We start from the raw sequence: 14,671 nt of genomic DNA, 5'->3' as shown, positions 1-14,671 counted from the left end.
CAGCAGCATGCTTGTCTATTGAAGCGGGTTTCAGCAGCATGCTTGTCTATTGAAGCGGGTTTCAGCAGCATGCTTGTCTATTGAAGCGGGTTTCAGCAGCATGCTTGTCTATTGAAGCAGCAGCATGCTTGTCTATTGAGGCGGGTTTCAGCAGCATGCTTGTCTATTGAAGCGTGTTTCAGCAGCATGCTTGTCTATTGAAGCGCATGTTTCAGCAGCATGCTTGTCTATTGAAGCGCATGTCAGCAGCATGCTTGTCTATTGAAGCGGGTTTCAGCAGCATGCTTGTCTATTGAAGCGCGTTTCAGCAGCATGCTTGTCTATTGAAGCAGGTTTCAGCAGCATGCTTGTCTATTGAAGCGGGTTTCAGCAGCATGCTTGTCTATTGAAGCGGGTTTCAGCAGCATGCTTGTCTATTGAAGCGGGTTTCAGCAGCATGCTTGTCTATTGAAGCGGGTTTCAGCAGCATGCTTGTCTATTGAAGCGCAGCGGGTTTCAGCAGCATGCTTGTCTATTGAAGCGGGTTTCAGCAGCATGCTTGTCTATTGAAGCGGGTTTCAGCAGCATGCTTGTCTATTGAAGCGTGTTTCAGCAGCATGCTTGTCTATTGAAGCGTGTAGCAGCATGCTTGTCTATTGAAGCGCATTTCAGCAGCATGCTTGTCTATTGAAGCGGGTTTCAGCAGCATGCTTGTCTATTGAAGCGCATGTCAGCAGCATGCTTGTCTATTGAAGCGGGTTTCAGCAGCATGCTTGTCTATTGAAGCGGTCATGTCAGCAGCATGTTGTCAGCAGCATGCTTGTCTATTGAAGCGTGTTTCAGCAGCATGCTTGTCTATTGAAGCGTGTTTCAGCAGCATGCTTGTCTATTGAAGCGTGTTTCAGCAGCATGCTTGTCTATTGAAGCGCATGTCAGCAGCATGCTTGTCTATTGAAGCGGGTTTCAGCAGCATGCTTGTCTATTGAAGCGCATGTCAGCAGCATGCTTGTCTATTGAAGCGGGTTTCAGCAGCATGCTTGTCTAGAAGTGCAGCAGCAGCATGCTTGTCTATTGAAGCGGGTCAGCAGCATGCTTGTCATTGAAGCAGCATGCTTGTCTATTGAAGCGCATGTCAGCAGCATGCTTGTCTATTGAAGCAGCATGCTTGTTTGAGCAGCATGCTTGTCTATTGAAGCGGGTTTCAGCAGCATGCTTGTCTATTGAAGCGCATGTCAGCAGCATGCTTGTCTATTGAAGCGCATTTCAGCAGCATGCTTGTCTATTGAAGCGGCAGCATGCTTGTCTATTCAGCAGCATGCTTGTCTATTGAAGCGCATTTCAGCAGCATGCTTGTCTATTGAAGCATGTCAGCAGCATGCTTGTCTATTGAAGCGCATGTCAGCAGCATGCTTGTCTATTGAAGCGGGTTTCAGCAGCATGCTTGTCTATTGAAGCGGGTTTCAGCAGCATGCTTGTCTATTGAAGCGGGTTTCAGCAGCATGCTTGTCTATTGAAGCGGGTTTCAGCAGCATGCTTGTCTATTGAAGCGCATGTCTATTGAAGCGTGTTTCAGCAGCATGCTTGTCTATTGAAGCGGGTTTCAGCAGCATGCTTGTCTATTGAAGCGCATGTCAGCAGCATGCTTGTCTATTGAAGCGTGTGTCAGCAGCATGCTTGTCTATTGAAGCGTGTGTCAGCAGCATGCTTGTCTATTGAAGCGGGTTTCAGCAGCATGCTTGTCTATTGAAGTGCATGTCAGCAGCATGCTTGTCTATTGAAGCGCATGTCAGCAGCATGCTTGTCTATTGAAGCGGGTTTCAGCAGCATGCTTGTCTATTGAAGCGGGTTTCAGCAGCATGCTTGTCTATTGAAGTGCATGTCAGCAGCATGCTTGTCTATTGAAGTGCATTTCAGCAGCATGCTTGTCTATTGAAGCGGGTTTCAGCAGCATGCTTGTCTATTGAAGCGTGTGTCAGCAGCATGCTTGTCTATTGAAGCGGGTCAGACAATACAGATTTCCTGTGTTACTTGGTCTGCCCTGGAGTATATAGAGGTTGTGCGTATGTGTTCGAAGTTAGAGGGCTGTATTTCCTGTGATCCGACAAGGAATGATTTCTGTAAAGTCATTTAGTCTATTATTGTTAGGGTACAGTTTGTACAAGGACTACTGTTATTGTGTTATTGTGTTGTTTGTTTGTCTTAAAAATCATAAATGGTATAGAAAAAGTTACCCCAAGACATGACTTCAAATTTAGCACAGAGAGAAGAACAAGAGGGCATAAGTGGGAGCTGAGTTTAGTACAGAAGGCAGGAAACACTACCAGGTGAAGCAGTAGGATCTAAAACACTGGGAACAAAAGAACTAGATTCTGTGCTTTTAAATGAGCTCCTCTCAGTAGGGGAGAATGGTGTGCTAACACGGGACGTTCTCAAACTTTTCTTTTGTTCTTATTTACAGCGGCTCTCAAAAGTATTCACCCCCTTGGACTTTTCCACATTTTATTGTGTTACAACATGGAATCAAAATGGATTTAATTAGTGCAGTTTAATTAGGCAGTGCAACATGTAGACATGGGTGAGTTTCCCTGTAACCCTCCCATATTTGATACCTGCGGAGAGACGAGAAAAAAAAAATACAAAATTAAAAACAGGGCAAACTTCCTTCCTCGCTCTTTGTAATCGTACTAGAATTGAAAAGATCATCAGTGCTGGTCCAGTTCCATGTAGCTGATGGATCTAAAAATAGTCAAGGTTGGGTCTTAAAGAGCTCCGTGATTCAGCATCAACAACACTGCTAGGTAAGCCATTCCAAACCCCCTCTTTCTCAAAGTGGATCTCCACTTAATTTCCAACTGTCTCTCCTCTGGTTCTGTTTTTTTTGCCTCACTTAATATTGTTTAGGGTTAAACTTATGAAGTCTTTCCAGTCTGATTGCAAAGTTTATGAAGGTAGCCAACACTGCACATCTAAATATATGTACACACACACACACACACACACACACACACACACACACACACACACATACTGTATGGTTTTAAAACTTCAACCAAGTCTGTTCTTTCCCTTGTTTTTTTCTAGTCTGAAGAGATTTGATTCTTTGAACCTGTCCTCAGAGCTCATGTCATTCAGGGCTGGGATCAGCCCGGATGCCTTTCTCTGCACCTTCTCGAGCGCAATGCTGTCTTTTTTGTATTCAGGAGACTAACACTGCACCAGTATTCTAGGTAGGGTCTATCTAGTGCATTGCAGAATCTTAGCCTCGCCTCTCTAGACTTGCATTCCACGCTTTATGCAATATTCTATGCTTTTTAACTGGTGAGATCCATTTAATGATGACTCCATTATAACCCCATATGTGTCAGCTGTGATTCATAAACATAGCATATGTGCAAGATATCAAATTATCAACAAAATGTGCAGAAAAAGAGTACAATTTCTTAACTCATTCACATGCATTGTCCTGAAGGGCTGTGCCTCCTGATTGCATCGTATTGAGCCCTGGTCCTCATTCACATGCCATGTCCTGAAGGGCTGTCCCTCTCCCTGATTGCATCGTATTGAGCCCTGGTCCTCGTTCACATGCATTGTCCTGAAGGGCTGTCCCTCTCCCTGATTGCATTGTATTGAGCCCTGGTCCTCATTCACATGCCATGTCCTGAAGGGCTGTCCCTCCTGATTGCATGCTATTGAGCAGGTCCTCATTGGGGTACACAGTATGTTGCTAACTGGCAACACCATGCATTCAAACTTAAACGTTATCATGCAGGGGAGAGATTATGATAAAGTTGTATTTTGCTCCCTTAGGGGTTAACTTGGAACCCGCTAGGTATCAAATAAAAAATAAAATCGAAGCAAAGCTTTACGTTATGACGTATGAGTGCTAGTGAACAACGTCGACCTTAGAACAGTCCCGCAGACATTGCAGCCCTTTGATTGGTTCAGATCGACCGGTGGTGCTGACGTGCTAAGGAAGGGCGTCAGTGGTTCAGCTGTTGGAGCCGCCTCCCGAAGTGGAACACGTGGGTTGTTGTCCGTGGTTGTTGAGTTCAGCGTGGATTGTATTGTTACAGTGGAAGGGTCACTTTCTCGGCATAGACCAAGCAAATTCACATTGTTTAAGCGTTTGCAATGACTCTGGAGGCGATTAGGTACCGCGACGGCTCCTTGCAGGTCCTCAACCAGCTTTTGCTACCCCATCAGAGCGTGTTTGAGAACATCAAGACGGTGCAAGATGGATGGGAAGCGATCAGATCCATGAAGGTTGGTTAAATGAATTATGAATTCGTATCGGTGCAACAAAACAGCGTATTCACAGCGTCCGAATGACATGGCATTACCACTGAACAGACGGGATCTGACGTCTACCAATTTTACATTTTGTACAACACGGGACATGAAACCTGTACTGTCCTTTTAAACGGGGCTGAGTCGATGGCGCTTATTCGATGTACTGTCATTCACGTCCTTGTAAAATAAAACATTACTGGGTGTAGCTGGTAAGAAAAAGGTGACCGCTTACTGTAGCGGACCAGGATTCAGGGAGTCGTGGTGTTTTTTTGTTTTTTTTTGATTTTTTTTTTTTGATTTTTTTTTAATTGCTGTACTGTCACAGACTATATCTCTATTTCAAAATATAAATCTACACCAAGATGTTAAAATTTATTTTATTGCATGCAATAACAATTAAGTGCGTCTACACTGAAGATAATGTACGTTCACACCGAAATGCAAAAAATAAATAAAACAATGTTACTATTTAATGAAGTACAGAAGTAATGTAACTTACATTTCACTGTGTCAGGGTTATCGAGGATCAATATGAGACATACTGGGCAAATAAATAGAAGCGTGGCAAACCCATTCAAACACTCTGCAGCACTCTTTCAAAGAAACCCATTCAAACACTCTGCAGCACTCTTTCAAAGAAACCCATTCAAACACTCTGCAGCACTCTTTCAAAGAAACCCATTCAAACACTCTGCAGCACTCTTTCAAGAAAGTACAAACTTGACAAGCCAAGTGTTACAGCAGCACACTGACTGAGACTTCAGTTTATGCTCCTTCTACTCTAGTGCATAAACGTTTCCCATTGCAAAAGCAAAGTGTGATGAATCATAGTGAGAACATGGTAAAGCATGTTAAAAACAACCTCTGATAAACATTCCCTTATAAACGCTACCCATACCCACAAAGCAAAGAGTGATAAAGCACAGTGAGAGTATGGTAAAGCACAGAGAAGTGTGGTAAAGCACAGTGAGAGTATGGTAAAGCACAGAGAAGTGTGGTAAAGCACAGTGAAGTATGGTAAAGCACAGAGAAGTGTGGTAAAGCACAGTGAGAGTATGGTAAAGCACAGAGAAGTATGGTAAAGCACAGAGAAGTGTGGTAAAGCACAGTGAGAGTATGGTAAAGCACAGAGAAGTATGGTAAAGCACAGTGAGGTATGGTAAAGCACAGAGAAGTGTGGTAAAGCACAGTGAGGTATGGTAAAGCACAGAGAAGTGTGGTAAAGCACAGTGAGAGTATGGTAAAGCACAGAGAAGTGTGGTAAAGCACATATATGTAAGGTAAAGCACACTAATGGTGTTTCTGATTGGTTACAAACATTCCCGATATGTTAAAGCTTAAATGCTTTTAAAAAATGTTCAATCCTGCAGAATGTTAGGAAATTAAACAGAAGCATAACTTCCCTACCAGGAAATCCATGGCCCTTAGTTTCTCTGAGTTTTAGCGTCACAGTTTCAGAGTGAGCGTTTTAAGGTTATGGGTGAAGGATTTGAAGTGGCTGTGTGTACGCATACCACATTACAGGCGTTAGCACCATGAAGGGCACTGTGGCCTACAGAGCACATAGAGCATGTCTGTTCACCTTGCGAGCCAGGCAGTGTCCTGTAAAAGAATCCTGTGAGGGTTCAAAGAAGTGAGCGCGCCCCTGATATGACTGCACCCCTTGTCTGTTAGGTGCGTGGCGCCCCTGCCATTGCGATCGTGGGCTGCCTGAGCCTGGCCGTGGAGCTGCAGGGTGGGCCGCAGCGCGAGGGGGAGGAGCTTGTGGCGTTCGTGCGCGAGTCATTGGAACACCTGGTGACTGCCCGCCCCACGGCCGTCAACCTGGGCAAGGCAGCGGCGGAGCTGATGGAGTACGCTGAACAGCGGGGCCAGGAGCCTGAGTGCACTGCTGAGAGACTGCAGGAGAGGTGAGCTATACACACCTCCCCTCCCTCCCCTCTCCCCCACACCACAGTCTCTGAATTCACTGAACAGCACAGCCACACCCCTCCCTCCCCTCTCTCCCACCCCGCTGTCTCTGAATTCACTGAACAGCACAGCCACGCCCCTCCCTCCCCTCTCCCCCACACCACAGTCTCTGAATTCACTGAACAGCACAGCCACACCCCTCCCTCCCCTCTCTCCCACCCCGCTGTCTCTGAATTCACTGAACAGCACAGCCACGCCCCTCCCTCCCCTCTCCCCCACCCCGCTGTCTCTGAATTCACTGAACAGCACAGCCACGCCCCTCCCTCCCCTCTCCCCCACCCCGCTGTCTCTGAATTCACTGAACAGCACAGCCACGCCCCTCCCTCCCCTCTCCCCCACCCCTCTGAATTCACTGAACAGCACAGCCACACCCCTCTCTGAATTCACTGAACAGCACAGCCACGCCCCTCCCTCCCCTCTCCCCCACCCCGCTGTCTCTGAATTCACTGAACAGCACAGCCACACCCCTCCCTCCCCTCTCTCCCACCCCGCTGAACAGTAAGACCTCATCAATATTGTGTTCAGTTCTGGTCACCTCTCTATTGCTGCTTTAGAAAGAGTGCAAAGAAGAGCGACCAGAATTATTCCGGGCTTAAAAGGCATGTCATATGCAGACAGGCTAAAAGAATTGAATCTGTTCAGTCTTGAACAAAGAAGACTACGTGGCGACCTAATTCAAGCATTCAAAATTCTAAAAGGTATTGACAATGTCGACCCAAGGGACTTTTTCAGCCTGAAAAAAGAAACAAGCCCAGGGGTCACAAATGGAGTTTAGAAAAAGGGGCATTCAGAACAGAAAATAGGAGACACTTTTTTACACAGAGAATTGTGAGGGTCTGGAATCAACTCCCCAGTAATGTTGTTGAAGCTGACACCCTGGGATCCTTCAAGAAGCTGCTTGATGAGATTTTGGGATCAATAAGCTACTAACAACCAAACAGCAAGATGGGCCGAATGGCCTCCTCTCGTTTGTAAACTGTTCTTAATTCACTGAACTCCCCCACCCCACCCCGCTGTCTCTGAATTCACTGAACAGCACAGCCACGCCCCTCCCTCCCCTCTCCCCCACCCCGCTGTCTCTGAATTCACTGAACAGCACAGCCACGCCCCTCCCTCCCCTCTCCCCCACCCCGCTGTCTCTGAATTCACTGAACAGCACAGCCACACCCCTCCCTCCCCTCTCTCCCACCCCGCTGTCTCTGAATTCACTGAACAGCACAGCCACGCCCCTCCCTCCCCTCTCCCCCACCCCGCTGTCTCTGAATTCACTGAACAGCACAGCCACACCCCTCCCTCCCCTCTCTCCCACCCCGCTGTCTCTGAATTCACTGAACAGCACAGCCACACCCCTCCCTCCCCTCTCCCCCACCCCGCTGTCTCTGAATTCACTGAACAGCACAGCCACGCCCCTCCCTCCCCTCTCCCCCACCCCGCTGTCTCTGAATTCACTGAACAGCACGGCCACGCCCCTACCTCCCCTCTCCCCCACCCCACTGTCTCTGAATTCACTGAACAGCACGGCCACGCCTCTCCCTTTCCTCTCCCCTTGCTGCAGTGTGATTGGCTGGATCGAGGCCATGCTGGAGCGGGATGTCAGCGATAACAGGAAGATTGGGAATTTTGGGGCGCAGCACATCCTGTCGGGGGTGAGCAAGGAGCAGGTAACCATCCTGACGCACTGCAACACGGGGTCCCTGGCGACTGCAGGGTACGGGACTGCGCTGGGTAAGAACTGTACAGGACATAGCCCAGCCCAGCACTGATACATACACAGGATAGACACATAAACTCTATTGTCTCTCACAGTGTCTGTGCTGCTCTGTACTGTCTCAGTGTCTGTGCTGCTCTGTATTGTCTCTCATGGTGTCTGTGCTGCTCTGTATTGTCTCAATGTCTGTGCTGCTCTGTATTGTCTCTCATAGTGTCCGGGCTGCTCTGTATTGTTTCTCAGTGTCTGAGAAACAATACAGAGCAGCACAGACACTGAGAAACAATACAGAGCAGCCCGGAACTATGAGAGACAATACAGAGCAGCACAGACATTGAGACAATACAGAGCAGCACAGACACTGTGAGAAACAATACAGAGCAGCACACAGTGTCTGTGCTGCTCTGTATTGTCTCTCATAGTGTCCGGGCTTCTCTGTATTGTCTCTGTGGCTGTGCTTCTCTGTATTGTCTCTTATAGTGTCTGTGCTGCTCTGTATTGTCTCAATGTCTGTGCTGCTCTGTATTGTCTCTCATGGTGGCTGTGCTGCTCTGTATTGTCTCAGTGTCTGTGCTGCTCTGTATTGTCTCAGTGTCTGTGCTGCTCTGTATTGTCTTGTAGTGTATGTGCTGCTCTGTATTGTTTCTTGTAGTGTATGTGCTGCTCTGTATTGTTTCTCATAGTGTATGTGCTGCTCTGTATTGTCTCTCATAGTGTCTGTGCTGCTCTGTATTGTCTCAGTGTCAGTGCTGCTCTGTATTGTCTCACACAGTATCTCCGTGTTGCAGGCGTGGTGCGGTCTCTTCATGCTATGGGACGGCTGGCTCACGTGTTCTGCACAGAGACCCGCCCCTATAACCAGGGCTCCAGACTCACTGCGTACGAGCTTGTGTTTGAGAAGATCCCCTCCACCCTTATCGCAGACAGCATGGCCTCCATCGCCATGAGAGAGAAGGGCATCTCCGGTGAGCACAGAGCTGTGTGTGTGTGTGTGTGTGTGTGTGTATGCGCGCGTCTGTCTCTCTCTCTGTGTTTGTGTGTCTCTGTCTGTCTGTATTGTGTGTGTGTGTGTGTGTCTGTCATCTGTGTGTCTGTCTTTGTGTGTGTGTCATTCTCTGTGTCTGTGTGTAACTGTCTGTATGTGTGTCTTAACTATTTGTGCATGTGTCTGTGGTTTTCAAGGGGTGTGTGTCTGTATTCATGTGTTTTTGTCTCTTGTATGTGTCTATGTCTTAATTTAAGAGAGGGTAACTGCAGAGATGGAAATAAGACTCCCAGTACGTAGCAGATTGATCCATTCCAGGTTTTAATAGGTGCTTGATTTAACCCCAGTGTATAGATAACAAGCTTAGGTGTGTCTTGTTAAACTGATAGTAAAACTAGGAATGGCTCAGACTGCTATGCAGTGGGAATCGTATTGCCCTCCTCTCTGGCCTATGAGTTTAACCAGACACACCTGAGCTTGTTACCTAGACACACTATGGCTAATCAGAGTTGTAGTAAAACCTGGAATGGGTGGCACTGCTATGCAATGGGAGTCTTATTTCCATCCCTGTACTGTAATTTCTGAAGAGCTCAGCAACATGCAGGGCAGGCTTTGCAGATGCTCTGACCAGTGTCTCCCGCTCTCGTCTCGTCTCAGCGGTGGTGGTTGGGGCGGACCGGGTGGTTGCTAACGGCGACACGGCTAACAAGGTGGGCACGTACCAGCTGGCAATCGTGGCGAAGCACCACGGCATCCCGTTCTACGTGGCGGCGCCCAGCACGTCATGTGACCTGAGCAAGGAGAGCGGCAGGGAGATCATCATCGAGGAGAGGCCGGCACAGGAGCTGAGCGACATCAATGGGGAGCGGATAGCAGCGCCAGGTCAGACCACTCACACAGCACTGCGATACCACTGTCATAATACTGTCATAATACTGCGATACTACTGCGATACCACTGTGATAATACTGTCATAATACTGCCATACTAGTGCAATAAATACTGTGATTCAACTGCAATAATATTGCAATACTATGATACTGCTGCCCTGGTAAAAGCACTGACAGCACTGTAACAACACTGACCTATTACTGCACTGACTCCTCCACAACACTGCAATAGCCCTGCCCTGTCACTGTGGTAACAGTGCAGTAACTGCTGCTGCTGTCATACTACTGCAAAAACACTGCAGTGCGGTACTACTGCACTTCAATCTGCTAACACTGCAGTGTGGTGCTGCTGCACTAAGAAAGTTCTGCTTCGGCACTGCAGTGTGGTTATTGATCCTGCTGCACTTCAATCTGCTATCAACAACATTACTGTGCAGTGTGGTAAAAAAGTGTCTCTGCTGTTCTGAATGCCCCTTTTTCTAAACTCCATTTGTGAGTGTGGTACTGCTGCACTTCAATCTGCTAACACTGCAGTGTGGTGCTGCTGCACTTCAATCTGCTATCAGTGCAGTGTGGTACTGCGAGGTGACAGAACTGCACACAATATTCAAGATGAGGTCTGCTAGCATCTGCAGTGATGGTACTGGTGCACTTCAATCTGCTATATGATATTTATAATGTACACTGCAGTGCGGTACTGCTGCACTTCAATCTGCTATCAGTGCAGTGTGGTAGCTGCTGCACTTCAATCTGCTACACCACACTGCAGTGTGGTACTGCTGCACTTCAATCTGTGGTGCTGCTGCACTTCAATCACTGCAGTGTGGTGCTGCTGCACTTCAATCTGCTAACACTGCAGTGTGGTGCTGCTGCACTTCAATCTGCTAGCACTGCAGTGTGGTGCTGCTGCACTGCAATCTGCTAGCATGCATATAATGGAAGTCTTCAATCTGCTATCAGTGCAGTGTGGTGCTGCTGCACTTCAATCTGCTAGCACTGCAGTGTGGTACTGGTGCACTTCAATCTGCTATACACTGCAGTGTGGTGCTGCTGCACTTCAATCTGCTAACACTGCAGTGTGGTGCTGCTGCACTTCAATCTGCTAGCACTGCAGTGTGGTACTGCTGCACTTCAATCTGCAGTGTGGTACCTCTTTGCATGTTCAATCTGCTAGCAGTGCAGTGGTGCTGCTGCACTTAGCAATCTGCTAGCACTGCAGTGTGGTCCTGCTGCACTTCAATCTGCTAGCACTGCAGTGTGGTGCTGCTGCACTTCAATCTGCTAACACTGCAGTGTGGTACTGCTGCACTTCAATCTGCTAACACTGCAGTGTGGTGCTGCTGCACTTCAATCTGCTAACACTGCAGTGTGGTGCTCCTGCACTTCAATCTGCTAGCACTGCAGTGTGGTACTGGTGCACTTCAATCTGCTATCAGTGCAGTGTGGTACTGACCTGCACTTCAATCTGCTAACACTGCAGTGTGGTCCTGCTGCACTTCAATCTGCTATCAGTGCAGTGTGGTACTGCAAATCTGCTAGCACTGCAGTGTGGTACTGCTGCACTTCAATCTGCTATTAGTGCTGCTTTGCACACAATCTGCAGTGTGGTGCTGCTGCACTTCAATCTGCTAGCACTGCAGTGTGGTGCTGCTGCACTTCAATCTGCTAGCACTGCAGTGTGGTACTGCTGCACTTCAATCTGCTATCACTGCAGTGTGGTGCTGCTGCACTTCAATCTGCTAGCACTGCAGTGTGGTGCTGCTGCACTTCAATCTGCTAGCACTGCAGTGTGGTACTGTGGTGCTGCACTTCAATCTGCTAGCACTGCAGTGTGGTGCTGCTGCACTTCAATCTGCTAACACTGCAGTGCGGTACTGCTGCACTTCAATCTGCTATCAGTGCAGTGTGGTGCTGCTGCACTTCAATCTGCTAGCACTGCAGTGTGGTACTGCTGCACTTCAATCTGCTAGCACTGCAGTGTGGTACTGCTGCACTTCAATCTGCTAGCACTGCAGTGTGGTGCTGCTGCACTGCAATCTGCTAGCACTGCAGTGTGGTGCTGCTGCACTTCAATCTGCTATCACTGCAGTGTGGTGCTGCTGCACTTCAATCTGCTAGCACTGCAGTGTGGTACTGCTGCACTTCAATCTGCTATCACTGCAGTGTGGTGCTGCTGCACTTCAATCTGCTAACACTGCAGTGTGGTGCTGCTGCACTTCAATCTGCTAACACTGCAGTGTGGTACTGCTGCACTTCAATCTGCTAACTTCAATCTGCTACACTGCAGTGTGGTGCTGCTGCACTTCAATCTGCTAGCACTGCAGTGTGGTACTGCTGCACTTCAATCTGCTATCAGTGCAGTGTGGTACTGCTGCACTTCAATCTGCTAGCACTGCAGTGTGGTGCTGCTGCACTTCAATCTGCTATCACTGCAGTGTGGTACTGCAATCTGCTAGCACTGCAGTGTGGTACTGCTGCACTTCAATCTGCTAACACTGCAGTGTGGTGCTGCTGCACTTCAATCTGCTAGCACTGCAGTGTGGTGCTGCTGCACTTCAATCTGCTATCAGTGCAGTGTGGTGCTGCTGCACTTCAATCTGCTAACACTGCAGTGTGGTCCTGCTGCACTTCAATCTGCTATCAGTGCAGTGTGGTACTGCAATCTGCTAGCACTGCAGTGTGGTACTGCTGCACTTCAATCTGCTAACAGTGCAGTGTGGTACTGCTGCACTTCAATCTGCTAGCACTGCAGGATTACAGCACTAACACACTGTGTGCTGACACTGCACTAACACACTGCTGTAACTGCAGCCATGAAACTCGTTAACACTGCAATACTGCTGCAAAGACTGGTTCATTTACATTGCATTGTGGTTGATGTCTTCTCTCTGTCTCTGTCTGCCCCCCTCAGATATTAACGTGTGGAACCCTGCCTTCGATGTGACCCCTCACGACCTCATTACTGGCGGAATCATCACAGAGCTGGGCGTGTTCCTGCCCTCGGAGCTGCAGGCTGCCCTGACAGGGAGGCTCACTGCGCTGTAGTGACACCTAGGGGACCGGAGAGGCAGCGTGAGACAGATGCATTACCAGCAATGAGCCATCCGATTGCGACTAGGGCAGTCAGTTATACAGGACGTGTACAGCAGGAAGGTCAGTTAGACTCACATTGCTTTGCAGTTCCATCCGTTCCTGTTTTTACTACGAGTTTAATCAAACAAGCCTGGGCTTGTTACCTGTAAACTGTGGCTAGTCAAGCTAGTAGTAAAACATGGAATGGGTGAAACTGCATTGCAATAGGAGTCTTGTATTGGCACACTACACCTAATATGAGATCATTCAAGATCACGTGAAATACAAGCACTTAGTGAACATTAGCCACTACAAAAACCAAAATACACAGTTTCTCGTAGTTTAACAATCTTTATCAAAAACAAAAGCACTTAAGCATTTTCAGATATTTGTTCATGACAAAAGTATTGGCACCTTTACATCTAAAAAGTCTGTAAAAATGTAGTAGAACTAATTGAAAAATATATGAATTGATTGGAAACCATTACACATTAATTAAGCTGCATTATAATGTCAATAGCCAGAAAAAGAGGTAATTATTTCCAATATCTTGGCAACACAGCAGGTCATGGTCAAGACAAAAGAGTTGGACTGACGTTTGAGAAAAGCACTCGTGTCAGACTACAACAAAGGAAATAGCTACAGAACAGCATCAAAGAAATATGGAATACCGCAATCCACAATCAGAGCAATAATCAAGAAGCACCACAGAACAAATTCTACTGAAACATTTGAAAGAAGTAGCCGTCCAAAAGAAATTTACAGATACAGCAGGTGGAGAATCATCTGAACAGCTAAAAAAAAAGATCCAAGATTAACAGCCAAGGACTTAAAGAAAAGTTTAGAAGCATCACAGAAGAGCTGTACGCACGCAGACCTCGCTGCAAACCACTTTGAAAGAAAATTCAGAAAACAAACATCTAAAATTTGGCAAGAAATATGAACAGCATTCTTCAACAAAATTCTCTGGGCCAATGAGACTAAAATATAACTTTCCCCCCAAAATGGACCACAGTATGTTTGGAGGGAAAAAGGGAATGAAGAAAACCTTGTAGCTACAGTTAACCATGGAGGTGGTTCGATCATGATGTGGGGGTGTTTCAGCAGTTCAGGGACTGGAGACATTCATGTGATTGAAGATCAGATGAATGCAGCCATGTATCAAAACATTCACAAACTACAATGATACCGTCCGCTCGTAGGCTGATTGGCAGACAGTTCACCTTCCAACACCACAACGACCCAAAAGTTCTGCTCTGGCCGTCGCAATCCCCATATCTCAATCCAATAGAAATTCTGTGCACTGATCTGATAAAGCAGTAGTCAAGCACTGTGTCTCCAATCTGTCTGAGCTTAAGGAACTGTGTAAGAGACAGCGGGCTCAGATTTCAACAACGAGACGCAGTACACTGGTGAAGAATTCTCAGAAACGACTGAAAATGAGGACACGTGAAATACATTTTTTATGAAGATTACTTTGTTAAATTACTAGAAATTGTGTATTTTGCTTTCCGTTTATTAAAAAGTGGTTAAAGTTTACTAAATGCTTGTCCTTAATCTGTTACCTTGACTTCTGGTGTAATAAGCGTGGGGTGCCAGTATTTCTGTGTGCTGCTGTATGTTTTAGCACCTCTCTGTGCTTTACACTGCTATGCTTTTATCATTTTTAATATTTATTTGCTGTTTTATAAAAGGATGATATCGAGTCCTCAACGCTTTCAAACCAGTTTGAACTTCTGTTGAGTTGGGTTGCTCTCTCACACTAGTTCTGTTGAG

At 47.1% G+C, this 14,671-nt stretch overlaps 1 protein-coding gene across 1 annotated transcript; it reads left to right on the top strand.

Moving 5' to 3' along the window:
* Positions 1–3,959: 3,959 nt before the first annotated feature.
* mri1 (methylthioribose-1-phosphate isomerase 1) lies at positions 3,960–13,849 on the top strand. Its single transcript, XM_041235754.1, has 6 exons — positions 3,960–4,242; positions 5,944–6,179; positions 7,796–7,965; positions 8,737–8,913; positions 9,591–9,815; positions 12,735–13,849. The coding sequence occupies exons 1-6, from the start codon at positions 4,111–4,113 to the stop codon at positions 12,866–12,868; spliced, it is 1,074 nt and encodes a 357-aa protein (XP_041091688.1). The 5' UTR covers positions 3,960–4,110; the 3' UTR covers positions 12,869–13,849.
* The last annotated feature ends 822 nt before the right edge of the window (positions 13,850–14,671 follow it).

The sequence above is a fragment of the Polyodon spathula genome, chromosome 38 (assembly GCF_017654505.1).
Source record: "Polyodon spathula isolate WHYD16114869_AA chromosome 38, ASM1765450v1, whole genome shotgun sequence".
In the NCBI taxonomy this organism is placed as follows: domain Eukaryota; kingdom Metazoa; phylum Chordata; class Actinopteri; order Acipenseriformes; family Polyodontidae; genus Polyodon; species Polyodon spathula.
This window is presented reverse-complemented; position numbering and strand designations above follow the sequence as displayed.